Consider the following 24,958-nt stretch of genomic DNA (forward strand, 5'->3'; position numbering starts at 1 on the left):
CCAAACTTGTGAATAAGGGAAATGTTTTAGGTGGAATAGCATAAGATGCCACATACAAGAAAGTAATCCTATGGATGTAGAGTCACTATCAGAGATCAGCATCGCTTTTCAATAACTGTACTCTTAAGCTTATTTTCTGACTGATATTTATCTGCAGGAAAGCATCAAATGCCAGGGGTTACTTCGTGTTGTCTTTTTTAGATAGTTTTGAGCTTATGTTTGGCTACAGTGCTCGTTATGGTCTCTACCACGTTGATTTCAGTTACAAGGACCGGAAGAGGTATCCCAGATGCTCTGCTCAGTGGTACTCTAGCTTCCTTCAAAATAGCAACGGGGAAAGGGAAAAAACCACTTATGTATACACCGAGTAAACGTTATCACCATCTCAGAAACCCCTTCCAACTGAGAAGACATCAACATTGTTTTTCCTCTGCAGAACTACATCTTGACAGGTGTTAAACTACCGTACTCTTTATGTAGCAGATGTCATTTTCAAAATAATGTAATGCTTTTGTATGAAGAGCTCTCTCTGTCTATTATTGTTTCTTTTTCTATTCTATTCTTCTTCTTCTTCTTTTTTATGATTACTGTCACTTTTTAAATGAATGCAGTGCTTGCAACCCTCTGCTTTCTTTCTTTCTTTCTTTTTTTTTCCTGACAGATGACAATAGATTTTATTATGATACTAAAACAAAGAGAGGGCAAAGGGAGAAAAACATACAGCATGCATTGTAGCCTCTGAAGTGAACTAAAATTCTACAATGCCCTTGGCCTTTCAAATTTTACATGTACTTCAAAGACGTGATTAGAATTTCCTCTTGTATTCAGTTCCTTGCGTCTTCCCAAGAATAGTATCCATACATTTGTTCATAAAATGTCGCCCACCTAATGAGTGCACCAATCTGATTATTGGGTGAGAACATCTACCAAGCAATAACCCTCCTATGAATGGACTGGATCTTGTATCAATTGGCCCATTTGTGGTGTGTGCATAAGCTGCCTAGTATGTGCATGGGGCTCAGCAAAGCTCTTCCTGCAGCAAGGATGGCTACTGTAAAAATTTATTGTAAGATGAGGCAATTTTGCATCCATTTCTCATTCTTTCGACAATAGCCAAAACCAAATAATGCATGTGATACAAGGTCTCCTCTACAAAATCCATCTGTAGAAATATATCAAGGTTCAAAGGATTCATGAGTTAAATGATCAGTTTGTCTCAACTTTTAGCAGCTTCAGCTCCAACAATATCTTTTAAGAAATGATCTTAGAAAAGATAATGATCCAACAAAATTATTCAAAATTTTATCAAAGATCTGATGTTTCTGAAAATGAGTAAAAGATGAGAGGAATAGCCAGGTCCCAGTGCATCTGCATTGTCCTGGTATCCATCACCCCAAAAAGTGGCGCCCACTGCTCAGTCATCCAAACCATTGAGAGGAATAGTCAGGTCATATTGCATCAAGACATGCATTGTCCTGATATCCGCCGTCCAAATAGGTGGGGGCCATGGCTCTGTCATCCAGGCTGGTGAGACAATGGGCCCCATCGTGGATGGGCGGTACCTCTCCTTGTCAATAGACCATTGGAAAAAAAAAATAAAAAAATCTGCATTGTTAAAGTTACAACAACAAAAATAAGAACACTATCACATGCATATTCTTTTGCGTCTTTACGTGTAGCATTCATCCAGTTAAGCAAGAAGCAATCAATTTTTAGCAAGTTGGAATAAGCAACATTGGGAACATAAAGCCGTCAGAAGCATGGAAATAAAGACACCGGGAGGCAGAGGAAGGGATCCATCAAAATAGTCCTGTACTCCTTTAATAGAAAAAACATGAAATTGCTATTCAATAATAGATATTTGGAGTCACCTAACTTAAAAGAGACCAAAGTGATTGATGAGAGATTTAAGGGAGATGAGGAAGATTTGGAAGTCATGATGAGGAAAGAAACGAGGATGGGACTGAAGAATAGTGAGAAAGAATGTGGCAGAAGGAAAACAGAAAAAGGGGAGAACAAAAAAGAAATGGAAAAAAAAAACAAAACAAAACAAAAAAAAAAACAAAACAAAAAAAGAAACAAAACAAAACAAAACAAAATAAAACAAAACAAAAAGCAAAAACAGGAGCTAGAATTCCGTGGTTTTGAATCTTGTGATTAGGGTTTGCAAATGTGCACCAAATGTGAAGTTAGGGTTGCATGTTAGCAAAGAAGTGAGGGCATGCATCTCTAGGCAGTCATTTTGTGCTAATGCACCTACAGGCTTAAAGTTATGTTGCAAAGTCAGCAAAGGAAATAAGGGAATGGTAAAAAAAAATGAAGATGAGGATTAGGGAAAGATATAAAAGGAGAAGAAAAAGAAAGGGTGGCTACAGTTTGAAGGATACGTTCAAAGGAATAGAATATATAGAATGAATAAAGAGACTAAAGGAAAAGAATGAGGATGCAAAACAATGGAGGATAGCAAGAAACAAAGATTAATGACCTGTTTAGGAGTTTTGAAAGCAGTTTCTTGAATTATGTGTTTTCATTAATTCCTTTTTCTTTTCAAGAAGAATGGTGGAAACTGGAAGTAAACATCTTTGACCTGTTTGTGAGTTTACAAAATTTTCTTAGAAAAAAGAAATTTTTTTATGGGTAATTTTCTTAGAAGTGATCTTTCTATTCTTTCAACCTTTTCCTGTCTTCTGTTTGAGAGTATGTTCATGGAATTTACATTATAAATAAATCAATGGAGCATGTAAAATGTTTATAAACCTATGGATCGTAAGGCTAGGATCACCAAAATATGCTATTCAAAATAGCAGGACATCCACAATGGACCATCCACGGTAGGGCCAACTAGATGGATTTACTGGTAGTCTGGTACCGGTATAACATCCTCTTGCCATGTAGGGGGCACGCTGTACATTGGCTCCATGGGCCAGGCTAGTTTAAGCATTGGCTCCTACTAATGGCTTTGAAAAAGGACATTCAATAGTGATAACATTGGAAAAAGTCCAATCATTGATCTGGAATGTCCATCATGTGTGTCCCTCATTTGAGGCCCATCCCCCTCAAAACCCACTCCACTTGAATGATCTCCACCATATGATAAATGATTAGACAAATGGATGGTCCATATTGAGTATACTAAGAAACGTCCGACCATTAATCTAGACTGTCCACCATAGGCAGCCCACATCTGGTTGTCCATCCCTCTCACAAACCACTTCGACCAGCTGCTCCTAACCGTCTGATCAATTACTAAGAGAATATACAGTCCACACTAATTATACCGGAAAAGGAAGGATCATTGGTCTACACCATCCAACAAGAGTGGCATCCCTTTGGTTGCCCATCCTCTCAAAAACCACTTTAATCTGACGATCCTGAGTTCCTAACCATACGACCAAAGACTAGGAAAATGCACAATCCATACTAATTATACAAGGAAAGATCCAATCATTGAACCACCATGCACAACCCACCTTTAATTGCCTATCCCTCTCAATAATCACTTATATCAGATGATCCTAACCATATGACCAATAAATAGGAAAATGGGATGATCAATACAGATTATACTAGAAAAGGGTGATCATTCTTTTGGACCGTCCATTGTGTGGCCGACCTTTTGATTGACAATCCCTCTCAAAATTCAAATGATCCCAACCACCCTACTAATGGCTTGGAAATGGGAGCAGTAAGTTATGTTAGAAAGGTTCAATCATTGATTCGGACCATCTGTCATGCGTGGCCCATTTTTGATGGCCCATTCCTCCTATAAATGGACATTTCATAAGAGGAGGAGCAAGAAAAGGGGAAATGGGGGTTTCGTTTTTTTTTTTTTTCTCTCTTTGATTTTATTTATTTTTCCTTAAATGATAGTTGAGAAAATTTTAGAGGTGGTTTTCCAAGAAAATAACATTTTTTGATTTTCCTTTCCACCACCAAGAGAATTCCTTAAGGGATATAGTGAGGAAATTGAAGAAAAATACCATCTTAATTTTCAACATCCACACTCCCAAAACTGGTCCTAAATCTTACCATGTGAGGAAATTTATGCGATAGGAGATGAAGGGGAGAGATATTAAGGGCATGTTTATCTCTTATGGAACATCTTTCAAGCCTACCTCTTGGCATTGTTCAAAGTATCCCCGATATTATCAAAATATCCCTGATATTATCCTTATCTCTAGCTCGGAGATACCAATAACACTAGTAACGATACTAATAACAATGGTCGTCCCAAAAATTCCATATATCGGCAATGCATCGCTAATGTATCGATATCACCAATGTATAGCCAATATTTTCACCAGTGTAAATTTCAGGTGTCGCTTGTATCACCAATGTATCGATATCGGCAATATTTTCTATAGTGTAAATTCCATGTGTCTCTTGTATCGCCAGTATATCGATGATATTTTGATAATATTGCCAGTGTATTGATATCGCCAGAAAATCTGTTCATTAAAAAATGTTTCATTTCAATTTTTTTATGGGTGTATGATTGTATGTAGTATTAAAATTGTTGACAATAATATTGATCATATCGTGATATTATCAATATCGCAACCTGGGCGATATCGGGACCACATTCTTTCATTTCCTTTCTATTTGTTGATTATTTCTTAGCAAAATATCATGTGTTGTTGATATTTTGAAATATCGATGGATGTTTGGATGGAAGATTGGATGGTTGAATGGATAGATGGGATGGTTGGACTAGTTTCTTACGACAACACATGCTTTTAGGCCCCCATTAAATGGAAACTTTATGTATGCATTTTTATTTTATTTTTGCAATTTTTCAATTCCTAAATATGCAAATATGTATATTTTAGCATCTCTTGAAGTTTCACCAAAAAATTCTATAGTTTTTCCCATGTCTCCCCCATTTCCGATTATCAACCATATTATTGATGATATCAGTATTGTTTTTGTAACCCCAGCCAGCAAAACTTGCAGCGATACCGATACTTCGAACACTGCCTCTTGGAACGTCTTTTGTGGTCATCTATCCTAGGTTTAGAAAATTGTCTTTCATCCCTCTCCTAACTTAGTCTTAATCTTTCCCAAGGAAACCGGAGGCTTTGATGCCCCCCAGCTATATGTTGGGGAATGGATCGCCGAGGAAATGCTGGGAAAGATTGGAAGCAACAACTTTAGTAGAATTAATATGGTTCCTCCATCTTCCTTTACATTGATAAGATGATTAGGATCATCTTATCAAAGTGATTTTGAAGATAAGCAAAGAAAGGTGGGCCACACACACAGCGGTCCAAATCAAGCAACTTTTCTAATATAACCAATATGAGTTATCCATTTCCAAGCATCGATGGGAAGTTAGGACTTATAAGTTAGGATTTGATTGAAATGATTTTGAAAGTATGGGCAATCAAAAGCGGGCACACATGATGGATGGTTCAAGTCATTAATCGGACCTTTTCTAGCATAATCTACATCAGTCCTCCATTTCCTCGAAATTCCACAGATGGTTAGAATCATCTAATCCAAGTAATTAACTCCAAAACACTAATCAGACCTTTTCTAGTATAATCAGATTAGACCATCCATTTTCCATGCCATTAATCAGATGGTTAGGATCATCCAATATATGTGGTTTGAGGGATGTACAATCAAAGATTGGCCCCACATGATGGAAAATCTAGATTAATAATTGATTGGAACTTCTATAAGATAATCAATGTGAACCCTCCATTTTCCTAGCCATTGATCATATGGTCAGGGTCATCTGATGAAAGTGAATTTTAAGAGGGGTCGACAATTAAAGGTGGAACCTACATGATAGATGATCTAGATGAATGATCAAAACTTTTCTAGTATAATCAATATTGATTGTCCACTTCCTAGACACTAAATTTTTGAGAGGGAAGAAATCATGGGTGGGAACCACATGATGTACAATTAAAAAATTAATGATCAACCTTTTTCGATATGATCAATGGAGACAATCCATTTTTCTAGACATTGATCAAATGACTAGAGTTGCCCAATCAAAGTAAATATTGAGGGTGGGTCACGGGCAATTGAAGGTGAGACATCATGGATGCCACACATAATGCAAACCAATATTACAAACTTTTCCCAAGAAACCGAGTGTTGAACAAACATAATACAAACTTATTGAAAGGAACATGGTGAACTATGAATCAAACATATTACAAACTTTCCTAAAACTTATTGAAAGGAACATGGTGAACTATGAATCAAACATATTACAAACTTTCCTAAAGAAATATCACAGCCTGAACCAAATAGAATTTAGTGCCTTCATACAAACTTTCCTAAAGAAAGATCACAGCCTGAACCAAATAGAATTTAGTGCCTTCAACAAAATGTGTATCCAAGCCATTCCACAAGAAAGAATAAAACCAAGGGAAGTCATTCCACGAGAAACAAATTGGCTTCTAGAAAAAAATGCATATCTAAGATTGAGGGCCAATGATGCAGACATCAGACCATTCAAAGTATATCAACGCAATAGGCATGCGTTACCTGTATCAATGTGGTTAGATAACGAGTACGGGTCGGGTTTCTAGAGGTTGAAGACATTACACATGTGTTCATGACGTGTGTAAGTTGCTTGAAGGAGATATTTAGACCGTTGAATTGCGAGGATGGTGTGATCAGACCATTGGATTCTCGCGACTCACTTTCTTTGCGCTATCATTGGGGCCCATCGGGCATCTTGGATTTGAGTTTATCTTATGAATATTTTATTTATTTGAGTTTTGAGATAGTGCGCGCACAATTTTTTGTGCGAATTTCTCTCTTTTTTTTACTTGTTTTAGTTGGGGTATTTTGGTCATTTAATGTAATTCCAAATTTATAAAGGTGTTTTGCCCTAAACCTTAGAGAAATGCTATGTTATGTTTATGAACAAAAAAAGAAAAGAAAACGAGAGATTTTGCTTCTTCAAGGCCGGATGATTCCGTCTTCAACTTCCAATGATTGGATGAAGGCGTGAGACCCAGGGAAGTGATTTCTCATCTTCTTATTCTCTCTCATTTTTTTCTTGTCTTAAGGTATTCTCTTCTTTAAACATCTTTTCTTCATTTTTCTTCTAAATTATCTAGATCTAGAAGCGATCCTTTTTCTTTTTAATCAAAATCATTAGATCTTGGAATATCTTGATCCCCACATATACATATTTTGATGTTCTTCAAATCCCATCACCCAAGGCCCTAGATTTGAACTATAATCAAATAACCATCAATTTTTTTGAGTTTTCCAGATTTTTCAATCCAGAAAATTCCTATTTCCTGGATTAGAAAATCTGCTTGGATCGTCAGACAGACCTATTGCAAGACGAAAGTCCTATCTTTTGCCGGATCCGACTAAATTCAGATTTTAAGGTTCAATACAACATATTTGTGATGGATAGGCATAATCATTGTTGAATTTTCCTTAATTCGTTCTTGTTTTATGATGTATAATGTTGAATCTTTATTGTTAATGCTTGCATAAATCTACCCCTTTCAAATACCGTATTCATTTAGGGTTGGGTTAGGCCGTCCTACACCAACCAACCTAGCATTTTAATACCATCAAAACTGAACGAGGGAGAAGAGAATTGAAAGAATATAATTCCAATGGGCTCCCAGCTTGGGTAGATGAGGAGGGCTGATGTCCACTAGGCAAGCAATCATTGAACTTTTGTTGAGCGAAATAAGGCCTTAGGAATGTGGCAAAATTGGTCAGAAGCCTCTAATAACTGAACACCAATATGTACAGTATTATCAGAATCGTACAATTCATATCGTATCGCATGGGTGTACATTTTGAATCGTGCACCCAAATCGTAAATCCTAAAAAACTGTACAATTATCATACGAATCATACGATAATCGTAGATTGCGTAATCAGGCCAAAAAATTACTTAAAAAATCAATTCATTATTATTTTTTATTCAATTTTCTTCTTCTTTCTTTGTACCTTTTTGCTCATAAAACATGAAAAAGGCACTCCCCTATTAAAAATATCCTCATTCTTTTTCTTTTGAGAGAGAGAGAGAGAGAGGAAAGAGAAGACTTGGGGATTTTGATATTCAAAAACCCAAAACAAATAAATCAGATGTCTCTTTATTCATAATAGAATCGAGTGTCATTTTTTCCAATATGATTCTACGCTCAAGGAAGGTACAAAAGAACAAAATTACTAAAGGGCCCTTGTATGTTTTTTAAGGCAAATTTTTTGAAAGAAAAAAGGAAAAAATGAAAAGAATTATTTACTATCATGATATGTATTGCATATACCTTTTTTAACACACACACACACACTCACCCTTCCCCCATGCACTCACACCCCCACAAATGTACACCCACCCCACAAGGGATGCTCGAACCCGCAACCTCATGTTGAAACTCTAGAGAGTATACCACTGAGGCACAGCAATAGGTGTTATACCATATACTTTTTCCTAATTGATAGTATCATGATATGTATTACTTTTATGGTACATGTTGATGTGAAATGGATGATTGATGAGTTTTTTTTTTTTTCAGATTTACTTATTTTTTTCGTATGTTATATATATATATATATATATATATATATATATATATATATATATATATATATATATATATATATATATATATATATATATATATATATATATATATATAAAGAAATCAGAAAAAAACTTGCAATTTACGATTCGATACAATTCAACCCATATTATGATTTGCGATACGGTATCGATCTTGACAACATTGGATATGTACTCTATTTATTTCATCTAGCTAAATATAAATAATTAATCAATTGAAGTGGATAATTTCAACAAAAACAGAACATAATTTGAGAAGATTGACATTTTAGAACATAGTCGTACAAAGCATGAAGGGAAGCAACAATAAATTCAGGCATGGGAGCAGTGAAACTTCTATTTCAAAATGTTAGCAAGTATAAACAGCTAAAAAGCAGGAGCCGCAGCATGAGCCCGAAGTGTGATTCAAAGCAGAAGAGGCACATGACTGTAGCAGTTAAGGGTCCTCTTCCCTCTGTTGACAAGCCCTCCAGATTTTGTAGATTTGCATGTAGTAAATAAACTGCAATTGGTTTCGTGATAAGATTAATCTCACACAACTTTAACTTTATACTTGACGGCTCCTTTTTTAACAAAATTTTCCAATAGAAAAACCATTAACACCTATTTACCAACATCTACTTCTACCAAATATAAAAGCTGCCTTAAGAATGACGCCGAAATTACATGTTCATATATGTAAAACAATGAGCCCCACAGACAGACATATGACAAACACATATTATAAACTGATAATGCATCAGGAATTGTACCATGAACTGTTTGTAACAGACATAAAACCATCGATATAAGAAATATTCTCCCAACAGGGATTCAACTAAATACAAGACAATACATGTCATAAAATTCAAACTTTACCAAACCGTAAAGCTAAGACATCTTAATGAATTTGACAATTATCACGAACACATTGCTTTCTCCAACAGCTCCTGCAATTCCCCGCTCTTGTATGCATCTGTTGCAGAATTAATCCTAAAGTTTAAACATGGTTGATTAAGCAAAAGTACCTACATGAATGCTCCATTTGGTGCTTGCATGCACACACAAATTTGCCATTACCATTAGAGCTTTTCAATAATGAATCAAGAACTACGGTATTTTTTTTACTGCTAATGAGAATTTATTAAAGAATAGAAAAGGAATACAATTACAAGGAAAGGCACTGCAAAATAGTACTACATTAGAAAGAAGATTTGTAGTATTGTGATGAGGGCATCCGAGCACCATAATATAGGAGGGGGGCTAAGCCAGTCTCCTTATGGCTAGACGACCATTAAATGGGGCCCACTTGGCCAAATTCACATTCTTAGCCATGTTGAAGACCCCACGTGTATGTTCGTGCATCTTTGAGGACCCCACACCAGGAAGATGCACGTGAGCTACATATAGGAGCTTGATGGACACATCGGACCGTTGGATCGAGTGAACATAACAATCGGACCGTTGGATCGAGTGAACATAACAATCGGACCGTTGGATTTCGATCATGGACCAATTTGACGGTTAGATCATCATCATCGGACATCTTAATCGTGGACCCCCATGGGTCACAAAATAGTTTAGTTGTTTAGTTTGTTTACATTTTTCGTTATTTTTTATATGGCTCATGTTTGTGTTGAGATGTGGGAGTTAGGAACAACTTTTAATTTATTAGGCATCTTTATGTTGAGAATCTTATCTAAGAGCGCCTTTTTGTAAAAAAATCTTTTCTAAGACTATAAAGGGTTGGACGTCCCCACCCTAGCCATTATGCATGTTATGAATGAAAGAAATTTCTCTCATTTTTCTTTGAGATTGAACAAAAATAAATAAATTATCCTATGATTGAAATAGTGGTACGAAACCACGGAGAGCGATTCCCTCGTTATCTTTTCTACTTTTATTTCTTCTCAACAAGGTATCATCTTCTCTCATCTTTTTCTTTTCTTCTTTCTTCATCTCCTTTTTTGTTACCATCCAAAACCTAAATCAACCAATCCCAAGCCCAAACCGACCGGAACCGGCCATCCTTTGTTGTTCGTACGGATGTAAGACTGTCCAACCAGCCCCCTTGTTGTTCACACATGATCGTGCATCCTCTGGCCTACCATATGGGTTTAAAGTACCCACGTGTGCTTTCACATCCTCATACTCTACATCTGTCCATTTCTCCCTAATCTCCCTAGCCGGGGGAGCTTTAATTCATTCACCTGTTTCTGTTGTTGCATCAATTACAACCTGTCAATATAGAGAATTGGCCGCGTTAGGAGGTATGTTGGCATGTATAAATAACTTTGTTATTGCCCTATCTCATTTGACTCATCCAAACTAACCTGCGTTAAGGTCATTATCTCTTGTAATACTTTAATACATCCCGCAACTTGACCCTTTCGATATGTTAAATGTTGTTTGAGTCATGAAATTCCACCAGGTATTAGTTTGTCACAATAGTTACACTTCATTTGGTGCCTAGTACCACCTACCCTCTAACAATGTTGTCAACCAATATCTTCGCTTCCTTGTTGGCCAAACCCAGACATTTTCTAAGTTTAAATACAATTTTTATAAGAGAATGAATTAATTAATTTAAATCTCAAAAGTTAATATAAATATATTAATAAAATAAAATTTGAACTTCTGAATCTAATCAATAAAGAAGAAATTATATTCTTAACTCTAAGGAGCTCCAAAACCTGTCCAAAATAAGAAACTATAAACATAAAGTCACTAATCTGAAAATTAAAAAAAAATTACAAAAAATATTAAATCAATAGCATAATCAGTTAAATGCACATTCATATGTTCTACAATGATTAACACATCATATCAACCATTAAAATAGAAATACAATGGAAAAAAATGATTTTTCGTAATTTTTAAAAAAATCAACCGAAAAATAGTCCAAATTTTTTTTACAAAAAAAAAAAAAAAAAACAAATAAAATATAAAATCTATAGCATAATCTGTTAAATGCACATTAATATATTTTACTATAATTAACACATCGTATTCAACCATTAAAACAAAAATACAATGAAAAAAACAATTTTTCATAATTTTAAAAAAAATCAGCCGAAATTTTTTAAAAAAATCAAATAAAATATAAAATCAATAGCGTAATCTATTAAATGCATATTAATATGTTTTATTATGATTAACACATCATATTCAACCATTAAAACAGAAATACAATGAAAAAAAATGATTTTTCGTAATTTTAAAAAAAATCGATCAAAAATACTCCAAAAAAAAATTTTCAAATAAAATATAAAATCAATAGCATAATCTGTTAAATGTGCATTAATATGTTCTACTATGATTAACACACCATATTCAACCATTAAAACAGAAATACATTGAAAAAAAAAATGATTTTCCGTAATTTTTAAAAATAGTCTGAAAATAAAAAAATAAAAATAAAAATAAAATATAAAATCAATAGCATAATTTGTTAAATGCACATTAATATGTTCTACTATGATTAACACGTCATGTTCAACCATTAAAATAGAAATACAATGAAAGAAAATGTATAAATACCTATTTTTAAAGATTTTCCAAAAAATGGCCCACGGAGCTTCGAATCAACAAAATCCTTAAAATAACTTGTTTTGATCCTCTATTTCAAGCCAAGAGTGGTCAAAATTTTCAATAAAATACTTTAGAAAGAATTTGGAAGAGAAAAGTATCAAAAAAATATGAAAAATTGGAACTTAAAAAGGCGAGGAAAAAAACTAGTTGTTTTCTACCGTTACGGGCTAACCGTTACGGATTTTTTTTAAAAAAAAAAAGGAGCAAGGGATCACCGACCCCGTAACGCGTAACGGTACAAGCAGCTACAGTTACGTATCGGCCGTTACGGCCGATACATAATCGTTTTTGCATTCCTTGTACGTAGATCACAGAGGCAAATCTTTAACGACCAAACCCGGATCTCCTCAAGTGTCACCGCAACTTTATTTCGCCAAAGGCGAAATCTCCTTAACCGAGGGGAATTGATGAGGACATCCGAGCACCATACCAACGGAGGGTTGAGCCAGCCTCCTTATGGCTGGACGACTATTACATAGAGCTCACTTGGCTCAAATCACATTCCTAACCACGTTGAAGATCCCACGTGCATATTCATGCATATTTAAGGATCCTACACTAGAAAGATGCACTTGAACTGCATATAGGAGCTTGATGGACACAACATACCATTAGATCAAGTGGACAGGATGATTGGACCGTGGACCATTTTGACGATTGGATCATCATCATTAGACATCTTGATCGTGAACTCCCATGGGCCATAAAATAGATTAGTTGTTTAGTTTGTTTATATGTTTCATTATTTTTGATATGGCTCGTATTTGTGTTGAGATTAGGGAGTTAGGAACAACTTTTAATTCATTAGGCGTCTTTATGTTAAGAATATTATCTAAGAGCGCCCTTTTGTAAAAGGCCTTTTTCTAAGACTATAAAGGGTTGGACGTCCCCACCCTAACCATTATGCATGTTATGAATAAAGGAAATTTCTCTCCTTTTGCTTTGAGATTGAGCCAAAAAAAAAAAAATCATCCTGTGATTGGATTGGTAGTGCAAAACCACGGGGAGCGGCTCCCTAGTTATCTTTTCCACTTTTCTCTCTTCTCGACAAGTATCATCTTCTCTCATATTCTTCTTTTCTTCCATCTTCCTCTCTTCTTCTTTTTTCTTCTTTCTTACCATCCAAAAACCTAAATCGACCCATCCCATGCCCAAACGGACCACAGCCAGCCATCCTTTGTTGTCCGTACGGACGCACGACTATCCATATGGACAAACTTGTACATTGGCCCCCTTGTTTTGTTACAAATGCTCTTCACTTCCCTTTGCTTCCCTCTTCAAAAACCTCTAAAACTAATTTCACTAAATCCTAATGCTAAAATTCCCAAATTCCAAAATCCCCAATTTTTCCAAACCAAAATCCCCAAAATCTGAAAATCCATTGTCCAAATCATAAATCCCTAATTCCCACAACCTGAAACCCATATTCCCAATTCTAGAAATCCTAAGTCTTAAAACCCTTAGCCCAAATATCTGAAACCTCTCAAAACCTCAATACTAAAGTTCCAACCTTAATTCCTCCAAGCCTATATACCTCAACCCATTTCCCACACTCCCTAGTCTTTAAACTGCCCTAACATGTCAAAACGTGAAAAAGACTCATGATTTCCATTGAATTCAGATTTAAACCTATGCTAGGATGGGAGTTCTATCGCCCATAGGTCCTGATTAATCAGTAACTATGAGATCCACATCATGGGACTATCACAGGCTTGAATTTGGACATGTCATGAATCTGAAATTTCTGAATTTATGGTAAATTAGCTTTATTTTGTCATTCAATTGCTGTAGTTATTCTGTCTTTTAATTTCATGGCATCGTATTAGGTTAGATCATTATGTCCTGCATCATGCTAGTAAGTTCTCAAAAGAATAAGCAACATGACTTTGATGAAGGGGTTCATAGCACATTACTCAATGGGTCAAAAACAACATCTATGAGATAGAAATGTGCATCTCTGTGGGGTGTCACAGACATGGAATTGTGGTCTTGAGTGTCTTAGCAGCTGCATAGTAGGGACAATTCATCTTCTAGGAACATCACACCTCAAAGATACTGCTATGTAGCATATTCATGGACAATCAGAAGCACAAAAACATTATGCATTACCCCTTACCAACTAAAATGACTTGGTTGGTAACTGTGAGTGGGGGTAAAATGGTGATCAGAATTGCTAGTAAATGTCCCAAAAGATGAAACCCCAGGAGGAGTGTATTTCATTAAATACTTTAAGAAGGGCTCTAGAAACTAGCAAATAAGCAATACTTCCATAAATTTCAGTCATCTAGCACATCACAGTAATAGAAAGGATAGAACTAGGGCATCAACTAATGGTTTTGGGAGCGCTCAACATATACAAAGACAATCAGAAGCATATAAACAATGTGCTTTTAGTCTTACCAACTGTGATGTCACAGCCACCAAAGAACTCTCCATCAATATAAAGTTGAGGAAATGTCGGCCAGTTTGAATACTCCTTCAAACCCTGACGTAGCATCTCATTCTGTAGTATGTCTAATGTTTCAAATGGCACATTCAGGGACTTCAATATCTGCACAACAGTGTTGGAAAAGCCACATTGTGGAAAGTCCCTGCTTCCTTTCATGAAAAGAATCACTTTGTGTGATGTGACGACTTTATCCAAAGAAGACTTCAACTCAGGAGTCAATGCTGCATAAAATTTAAAAAGAGAGAAGAAAAGCATGACATATGCGCCAATAATTTAAAATACAAAGACAAGCAGATAAGATATCACAAATCATATATTATCCTTGAGGAACCAAGACAACATTTTAAAAAAAAATTGACATGACAATCAGCACCAGGCATACACTACGATGAGGATGCACAAAACCATAATGAAATTGGCAACTTGGGTAATCAAGAAATATTTGACCTCTTAACAACTCAAAATACTGGATTACATGATTTATGATGTATGATTGATAGCTGCACAAAGTGTGAAGGGAAGCGGCAACAAATTTAGCTGTGGGAGTGCAGAAGCATCTCTTTCAAAATGTGTTTCAACAAAAGGGTAAGACGCAGGAGCGAGAGCAAAAGACCGAAGTGGGGCTCCAAAGAGAGAGTGCCACCTAGTTGGTATATGGATCCTACACCTAAGGTATGACTACAGTTCACGAGCTTAAAAAACCATTACGCAAAAAGTAAAAACGGAATCTTAGGAAACAAATTTTATGTTAAGTACCGAACTCTAAATAGCGTTGTTAAAGTCCCTCGATATACATCGATACACCATCCTCTAATGGCTCAAGCTTTTAGAGCAAATGGTTATTTGACATGGTATCAAAGCGGAAGGTCAAGTGTTCAATCCGGGAAGCAGCAAATATGCCTCCATAATATATTCTCCCATGGGGGCCCAGGAAAATCAAGTCCGGCCCGGGGACCAGGAAATCAAGCCTGGCCTATTTATGGTATGAGTGTCCCTCCACCCATACTCAGCATGTTATGTTCCCATGCACCAATGGGGTGGGCCCCACCATGATTTGTTGCTGACATCTGAGCTGACCATCAGATGTGTCCCATCAAGTTAGGCCTAGGGCCCAAAAATCAGCCGGATGCATGATGGCCACAAAAGGGGAAACAATTAGGAGGGGAACACCCACCCTTGATTCTGTATGGGGCCCACCGTGCTGTCTATGTGGAATATGGACCGTTCAGCTCCTTCATCTTCCCCGAATGACGAGGCACACAAAAGATCAGGCCATTTTACACATTAGGTGGACTTCAGTGAAATCAAAGGTGGGTGTCCTTCCTAAGTATTTCCCTTCTGTGGCCCACCTGAATCACGAATCGGCCTGATTTTTGGGCCTTAGGCCAAATACAATGTGACCATCTGATGGTCAGAGTGGATGTCAACAACACATCATAGTAGGACCCACTCCACGGGGCCCCATTTCATGCGTACGAGACTCTGAAGAGTCCCTCCCTCCTGCATGGAGTCGACTCCATGGTAGGTTACCATTGAATTTTTTATTTTTTATTATTATTATTGTTGTTGTTGTTATTTTATTTTTTATTTTTTGAGGGGGGGGGACGGCAAATGTAGGAATACAAACATCTGCAAAAAAGAAGAAGAAGAAGGAAGAAGAAGAAGAAGAGGAAGGAAGAAGAAGAAGAAAGAAAGAAAGAAAGAAAGAAAAGCCAAGGACTAGGAAACATGAGCCGTGGCCACTAGATGTTTTTGAGGGATAATGGAATTTATTGAAGGCCTGCATGCAACAGTGAAAGAGGAAAAGAATACATAAGGAAAAAAGCAAAAACCCCACAAAAAAGCTCCCAGCTCACTAATGATTACAACTGGAACCTTCCCATTCAAAAACCAACCCTTTGACCTGCTCCACAACTACTTCCACCGAACGAGAAGAATCCTGCAATCTTTTGTTCCTCGCACCCCAAATGGATCACCAGACGACCGGAAGTGTCAAAAGCCAAGAAGATTGATCTCTCTTAGCCATGACATGCCCAAAGAAGATCCCTTGCCGATCCCGGCATAACCTAAGACACCCCAAAAGACACAAAGGACTCCCACACTGATCAAATGAAGGGATAAAAGATGAACAAGTGGTCGATCATCTCGGTATCCTGCTTGCACATACAATACATATTTGGGATAGGCAAAGATCTTTTGGAGATTGTCTATCTTCAAAACTCTTTATCTACCCACCAAACATGTAAATGCAGCAACCTTTGGGGCAGCTCCATAAAACCAGAAGTGGTAAGCGTGGGCCCCTTGGCAATCATAATGATTTCACTGAAAATCATCCCAAACCAACCAACCATACCATAGAATCACCCCCCTCAATGGAAGACCTAAGTATGAAATAGGGAAGCCAGCAGATCTGCAACCAAGCAGGTCTGCAGGATGTTTAAGGTAATCTTCCTGCAAACCAGTCCCAGACATTGAGCTTTTGCTTAAGTTGACCATGAGGCCTGACACTGCCTTGAAATATCTAACGATGCACTTCACGTTACTAATCTCGCTCTTGGATGCATTGCAGAAGACCACACTGTTGACTGTGAATTGAAGATGCATTAGGTCCTGAACTCCCTACCCTACCTTCAATTATCCATGACTCCTCCCCTCTCTCAAACAATCAGCTAAGTCACTCTACTACCAGCAAGAAAAGAAAGTGGGAGAGCAGGTCCCCCTGTCAAACACTTCTAAGCTCTTGAAGAAGCCACAAGGCGAGCCAATAATTAAGATAGAAAAGTGGGCGATGAAAAGCAATCCAAGATCCATCTGATCCATTTTTCTCTAAAGCCCATTCTATGCATCAAATATGACAGCAAACCCCAGTCCAATCTGTCATATGCCTTTTACAAATCGATCTTGCACAAAATTCCAGGTATTTTATCAACCCTCCTTGAGTGGATGTATTCATTTTCTATAAGGATACCATCTAGAATCTGCCTCCCTTCTACAAAAGCTCCTTGATAAGGGGAAATAAGCCAATGCATAACCTTTTTCATCCTGTTGGCAGGGGCTGTAGTAATAATTTTATAAATGTTGCTCACCAGACTAATTGGTTTGAAGTCACCCAGCTCCGCAGAACCCGCTTCTTTTTGGAATTAAGTAAATTAGCGTAGCATTTATGTTTCTATTGAACCAGCCTCTATTGTAGAACTCCATTATCAGCTCCATCAGATCCTGCTTCACTATATCCAAGTAAAACTGAAAGAACCTGATCAAGAAATCACATGCCCCTAGAACCTTTTCACTTTTCATATTCATAATAACCACTTTGATCTCCTCGGCTTCAAATGGACGTTCCAGCCTGTGAGCTTCCTCTTCTGGCAAGAAATTACATTGGATGCCTTCCCATAGAGATCTGCAAAACTCCTCTTTGGAATACAGAATCTTGTAGTACTCCATGACTGATTCTTGAATCATCTCTTTTTCTTCAATGAGTCTTCTACTTATTTTAAGGCTTCTTATAGAATTCTTCCTCCTCTTAGCATTAGTCATGATGTGGAAGAACGTCTTGTTTTGATCCCCTAATTTTAGCCAAAGTGCTTTGGATTCGTCTCCACTCTATTTCTTCCTGACGGATTATTCCATTCCCTCCTGAGATCTAACCTTTCTCGCCGTTCCCTCTCCCCGATTCCTCGCTGAACTTCTTGTATACCAATTTCCTCAATGTGAATAAGAATATCATCTGATTTTGCTACCTCTGTAGCCTTCAGCTCCTTGGCCAACTATTTCAGGTTGGCTGTAATATTCTTGAACTTTTTGCAAAATCTAAAACCAGCCCATCCCACAACGTTAATACCTGACCAACATTCCTTCACTATCATCAAAGAAGTCCGAAGCCACTTATTTTCCAATTTGAACAGTCTAGGACCCCAGTTAGTAGCGTCAATTTTCAGAAGAATTGGACTGTGATCTGAGGTAGGCTTAGGAAGCATGGTCTACATGGCATTGGGGAAAAGCTTCTCACACCATCCATCCACCAAGAAACAATCCAACCAGGGCGCTGTTGGGTTGGCTTGGTGGTTAGACCAGTTCCTCAGTTGAGGGTGTGTTTGATTGCACCAAATTTCATAATATTTTTAGTGCAAAAATCGTGAAATTTCGTGATATTCTGTGCAACCAAACACGCCTATAATTCGCTGAACTTCTTGTACACCAATTTCCTCAATGTGAATAAGAATATCATCTGATTTTGCTACCTCTGTAGCCTTCAGCTCCTTGGCCAACTATTTCAGGTTGGCTTTAATACTCTTGAACTTTTTGCAAAATCTAAAACCAGCCCATCCCACAACGTTAATACCTGACCAACATTCCTTCACTATCATCAAAGAAGTCCGAAGCCACTTATTTTCCAATTTGAACAGTCTAGGACCCCAGTTAGTAGCGTCAATTTTCAGAAGAATTGGACTGTGATCTGAGGTAGGCTTAGGAAGCATGGTCTACATGGCATTGGGGAAAAGCTTCTCACACCATCCATCCACCAAGAAACAATCCAACCAGGGCGCTGTTGGGTTGGCTTGGTGGTTAGACCAGTTCCTCAGTTGAGGGTGTGTTTGATTGCACCAAATTTCATAATATTTTTAGTGCAAAAATCGTGAAATTTCGTGATATTCTGTGCAACCAAACACGCCTATAATCGTTAAATTCAAGCAAAGTGATATGGATAGAATGGAACTAAAACCATCCAATGATTACCAAAGATAGATATCAAACCGTAATCATCAAATTTCAAGCACAATTCCCGACAATGGCTGCTAAAATGGAATACTCTGATTCAACCAGATATCGAAATCTCTGGACTCGAAGACTATCAGCAAAGACTGAGAACTGAGCATCGAAGAATCAAAGACCACATCAACACGAAGAATCACAACCGAGAAGAGGAGTACGTACCGGAAGAGCACCTGAATGAGATGCCGATCGGTTTCGATTCGAATCTCTGCCTGCGGCGGGGAATCGAACGATATCCAAGGGTAGAGCGAGCTACAGAAGAAGGGAATGCGATTCTGCTGCCTTGAAACTGAGATGATGATGATGATGTCTGAGAATGGACTAGGGTTTTCAGAGAGGGGAGAGATTGAGAAGCCACAAAAGACGCCATCTTCAGCTGCAGCGCGCGAGAGAGAACGAGAGAGGAGAATGTAGATTCTTTTGGAAGGACATGGGAAGTTGGTTTATATACTCTGGGGCAGATGATGCTTGATACACAGCCACTCAGAAACTGTAAACAGATCTTTACGATCATTAGGTGGGCCACACCATTTGAAAACAATGAACATCCCCTCAAAAATCTTCCAAATTCATGATCCTTGGATCTGCCTATTTTTCGGGCGTACCATTTTCTTGGTGAAATTGGATTGCGTACTGAGTTACTCAGTAGGCTCTTATCGTACTGAGTAAACTCAGTTGGGCCCACCTTGAAAGTATGTGATCTATCCACACTGTCTATTCTTTTTTCCATCTAATTTAATGGGTTGAGCCAAAAATCAAATCATATCCAAAGATCAAGTGGACCATACCATAGGAAACAGTGGGGATAATGATATCCACAGTTGAAACCTTGCTAGGCCAAACAATGATGTTTATTTGTCATTCAACCTGTTCATAGGATCATGCAGACATGAATGAAGGGAAAAAATAAATATAAACTTGATCCAAAATTTCTGTGGCCCTCAAGAAATTTTCAACTGTAGACATTCAATTCAACTGTTTCCTATGGTGTGGCCCATTTGAACATTGTATATGTTTCATTTTTGAGTTGAATTGTTAAAATCATCTGGTAAAATGGATGGACAGAGCAGATAAAATACATAAATCATGGTAGACCACACAGAGTTTACTCAGTACGCTAAGCGTAGTGAGTTACTCAGTACGCAATCCGCTTCCTTTCTTGGTGGGGTGGACATTCCGTACACAAACCACGGTGGACCCCACAGCTTGAGTTGTACGATAAGCTTTTTCTACTAACGTTGTGCAGCGAGCGGATTGGTGGGCCCCAACCGTGGAGCCTAGATTGATGTATTTATTTTATATCCATGCTGTCCATCCATTTTTCCATATCATTTTAGGAAATAAACCCAAAAATGAAGCAGATTCAAACCTCACGTAGACCACACCGAAGGAAACAGTAATGATTGACCGTTAGAAAAACCCCATGGGCCACAAGTTTTGGATTAAGTTGATATTTGTTTCTGGGTAATTTTTTACTATAGACTCGACCTTCCATCCATCTTTCTCTTTTTCAACCCAAACAAAACCTACCCAATCAATCTAGACTTCTACTCGTACTGATGAAGATGAAAATATTCCTACTTTTTCAGCTCCTTTTACCATAAAATGAGAGATATTTTTACCTAAAATTCTCCTTCCGTATATGAAAAATCTGCTTCTTTAACGTAACTTTTCTCGGCCTTTCATAGAAAAAAAAAATACATAAAAGGTTTCTACGGTACTAATTTTTTCTTTGTTTTTCCTTAATCCAATTTTGTTTGACCTTATCAACAACTTGGATGGAAAATAAACATTACAGTGGGCCTTAGGAAAATTTTAGTGGTAGGTATTCAATCACCACAGTTTCCAATGGTGTGGTCCACCTGATATTTGGATCTTCTTCATTTTTTGCAACATGCCCTAAAATGAGCCGGAAAAACGGATGGACTGCATGGATATACGGTACATACATGAAGGTGGGCCCCACGGTCGGGACCGCACCGTGTTGGGTGAGGCGGGGACGCACCACGAGGATCAGACCTCTGTCTAACAAACTGAAAATCACATGGATTGGACATTCCGAACCTCTCTAATCTGTGGACACTTGTCTGCTTAGAAAAGATAGATAATTTACATTTCAACCGTCCAATAAGTATCAGCCAAATGGATATTTAGATTACCAAATTAAGTTATATTTTTGGCTTATGATACATATAAACTAAGATCCTTAATTTAGACCGTTCAATTCGAATTAATTGTATGCCACGTGTATAATTTCTCATGGCCTGCGTATCTTTGTCGGAGTATCACTATTTTCCTCTTTTTATATGTTGTATTATTTTGTTTTGGGTTGGTGGAATGTCCATGGAGCCGTGCATCACGAGGCTTATGTTCATTGGGGCCCACTTATGCTTGACTGTGGACACGTGACGATTGCTATGCCAGCAGGCATGTGGATCTCGCACGTGCAAACATGGTACGCATGTGCAAGACCTGCAATCTCTACCAGAGTATTTTATATCTTTTGGCCTGGCTATCTTCTTGCATAAAAGTCGGGCCATTCCGCTCCTCAATTACGGTTTACATAATTAAGGAGTGGTTAGAACACACTTTTTATTCATCCGTTTGTTTTCCCACCTTACACACATGATTAAAGAGATTCTATGTTTGTTGCGGTATGATTGTGTCACATTATTTCAAACTGCATTTAATACATTAGTGCTAACAATATCAGTGATGACATGAACCAAGTACACTACAGAAAAACATAAAATTTCTATTTGTGATAAACAAAGAATTCAAATTCATGGTTAAAAGATTGGGTGACTTGGACTGACTCGTTGGGTTCTGAGTTAAGGTGACCTAGACGAGTTAGGTCAGACTTGAAGCATCCAGCCAAGTTGCTCTCATATCTCAAATTAGAGTCCACTGGAATTTATTAAATTTATGTGTAGGTCCACTCCGTCCATTGTTATGCAAGCTCATGTTATAGCGTGAGCTAAAAAAAAAAAACTAGCTAATATGAAACTCAAGTGAGCTACACCATAAGAAACAATCGGATTGAACGTGCACAATTCAAATCTTCCTACTGCCCACAAATTTATACTAGGCTGATATTTGTGTTTTCCCTTCATCCCCGCAGGAACCTTAGGAATGGGTTCATGGCAAGGTTTTAATGGTCAGTGTTTCCATCATCACTAATTCTTATGACGTTTGAAGCTTACACCCAAAAATAATCAATCCTACGAGGAAGTGCATGGGGGAATCAAGCATCAATGAGCATGGAGTCTCTCTCCTTTCATCAAGAATTCTTACCTTCAACTCGGGAGATGCGAATGAGGATTGATTGGGTGATTCAGGTCATGCAACGCATATATTCTTGTGGCAACAAATAGCGCACATTCATTGAAAAATCTCGCAGTCAGCTAGTTCAAGTTTCAACAGGTACAACACTCGTGCAAAACTAAAGACTATAAGTCAATTGAAGCAATACTAACTCAGAGAGCCAAATGCTTTTCAGCCAACAATATGTTAAAGAATATAGAGATAAAAATCCTAAAGATGAAGAAAAATGGTGGGGTTATGTAGATCAAGGAGCAACTCTTAAGGATGAAAAATAATAGTGAACCTATACAGATGAATAAGTATCTCGTGATAAGTCTATCGTAGAATTACTTGATGGATATATGGATGGGTCAACTGATTAGATTCATGGTTGGAGTGGAAAAAATTCCAATTGAATCAGAACATTAGTTGACGGATGACATGACAGAAATGATCAATCATTGATCAACAATTATAGACAACTTGATAGCCATGGAAGTGGACACCTTCGTAGTCATCTCATCAAATACTATGAAGATTGGCACCCTTTTACATCCTAAGCAACAAACAAATTGTGTAGCTCAAAGGCCAATGGTGAAGATGACAACAATGTGGCAAATAGACGTGGAGCGGCAAATGAAGTTACAGTCAACACTTGGCAATCCTCATTTGCAATTCCAATGTTACAAAAGATGTGGAGATCACCAAAAGCGGAAGATTGCAAAGAAACAGAAGGTAAAATATTATTTTATAAATCAAATATGAATTGACATATAAGCAAATGATGCTAAAGCCAAAAAGACACAATACAAAGGTGGATCATCGCAATGGGGTTTAATGTAAGATTTTTTATTTTTTATTTTTTTTAAAAGTCAAGTTTAATCTCATGAACGGCCAAAAAAAAAAAAAAAAGGTAAGCCAGAAAGTTCAATCCAAAGGTCTAACATGTATTATAGCTCCTTGTCACCATAACTTTGCAACTAGTTATTTGTTTGATGCCTATGATATGTTGTTATAAAACTATGTAAGAGCTCTACTTCCTAGCTAGTGTGAAAAGCATTAGCCCCTTAATGATTCTACAAAAGTACATTATTTTAGGGGTTTAAGGTTTTAAGTCTAAATTTACTAAAAGTCACTTTTTCTATTTTTAATGCACATCTTAGGGATTAGAGAAGTCCAATTGTAATTGAAATCCTTATTTGAGTCATATGAAAAGGTTTAAGCCAGTTAAAAAGTTGTTTAATATTTTTAGAAAGTTAATCATTTCAGAAAAGTTTACTATTTTGAAAAAGTTACAAATTTAGGGCTTATATAAGACATATGCAGAGCTTTGTAAATAGACATTATTGGTATTTTCTCAATAACATTTTCTCTTGTAGAGATTATTTTACCTTATGGATTCAAAATTCCTTATAGATTAGAAGTTTATCTTAAAGGATGAAGTTCATCAAAAAACGCAATAAGATTGCTCCCATCTCTAAATGTGTGTTAGAGATAGGTAGTTCCACATGTTTTTAAGCTTAGATGGAAAGAGGGTCAAAAGTCTCTCTTATTTATAGAATTTGATTCCCATCTCTTATTGTTGAAACTAAGTTTCAATAGAATCTCTTTCCTTACACATGCTACCACCTTTCATATGAAGTAATTTTATGTGATTAGGTATCGATAACAACAACCAAAGTAATTTTATGTGACTAGACATTGATAACAACGACCCTTAGTTTTTTAGCCACCATTGAGCACGCGTGCAGTGTATGTAGGGGCCACCTCACATGTGGGTTGATGTTGACAAGCATGTGTTATCTAAACAAACAGTTTATGCCTGAGGAGATTCAAGTTAAGAAACAGCTTTAAGTAACGGTGATCATCTAAAGTTATTACCATCCTAAAAAATTATTAAAAATTTATTAGAACTCTTAAGCATAAATGATAATTTGCATGCCGTCTCAACCGCCCCTTGTTCAAGTACATGAGATGCAAGTGACAGTGGATGAGATTATGTGTGAAGAGATTCACATTGATGAACAGTTTTAAGTAACAGTGATCATATAAAGCAACCACCATCCTGAAAATATTATCAGAACCCCTAGACATAAATAAAAAAGAATTGTCACTAGCATGTCCTTAATTTCACCTATGGATTGAAAATGCAAGAATCCATGACTTAAAATAAATAAATAAATAAAGATGAAAGAAAAGGAGAAATCACAGAGCTTTTTGAAAGTCAATATGGTTGAAGATTGATGGGAAAACAAATGAAAGCCAAGCCACCCTAGTCATCTATCTACAAGAAGGAAGAACAT

The 24,958-nt window shown here is 37.1% G+C and overlaps 1 protein-coding gene across 4 annotated transcripts; it reads right to left on the minus strand.

Annotated features, from left to right (window-relative positions):
* Positions 1-707: 707 nt before the first annotated feature.
* Positions 708-19,781, minus strand: LOC131246474 (monothiol glutaredoxin-S7, chloroplastic). Of its 4 annotated transcripts, none has more exons than XM_058246640.1 (4): positions 19,515-19,780; positions 14,531-14,800; positions 9,419-9,515; positions 708-1,033 (listed from the first exon to the last, which is right to left on the minus strand). In XM_058246640.1, the coding sequence occupies exons 1-3, from the start codon at positions 19,720-19,722 to the stop codon at positions 9,460-9,462; spliced, it is 534 nt and encodes a 177-aa protein (XP_058102623.1). In that variant the 5' UTR covers positions 19,723-19,780; the 3' UTR covers positions 708-1,033; positions 9,419-9,459. The 4 variants fall into 4 exon arrangements, with proteins under 4 accessions (XP_058102623.1, XP_058102624.1, XP_058102621.1 ...); XM_058246641.1 differs by having other exon boundaries at positions 708-1,051; XM_058246638.1 differs by lacking the exon at positions 9,419-9,515 and having other exon boundaries at positions 19,515-19,781.
* Between the last annotated feature and the right edge of the window lie 5,177 nt (positions 19,782-24,958).

Source organism: Magnolia sinica, chromosome 5, assembly GCF_029962835.1.
Source record: "Magnolia sinica isolate HGM2019 chromosome 5, MsV1, whole genome shotgun sequence".
Taxonomy (NCBI): Eukaryota; Viridiplantae; Streptophyta; class Magnoliopsida; order Magnoliales; family Magnoliaceae; genus Magnolia; species Magnolia sinica.

Excerpts from the sequence above, each read along its gene's own strand:
- LOC131246474 (XM_058246638.1), bottom strand. The coding sequence starts at position 19,722 with ATGGCGTCTTTTGTGGCTTCTCAATCTCTCCCCTCTCTGAAAACCCTA. Across the intron at positions 14,801-19,514 it reads CTCATTCAGGTGCTCTTCCG|CATTGACTCCTGAGTTGAAG; the intron begins GTACGTACTCCT and ends AATTTTATGCAG. Across the intron at positions 1,034-14,530 it reads TGGCTGTGACATCACAGTTG|GAAGAGCTTTGCTGAGCCCC; the intron begins GTAAGACTAAAA and ends TCCTTGCTGCAG.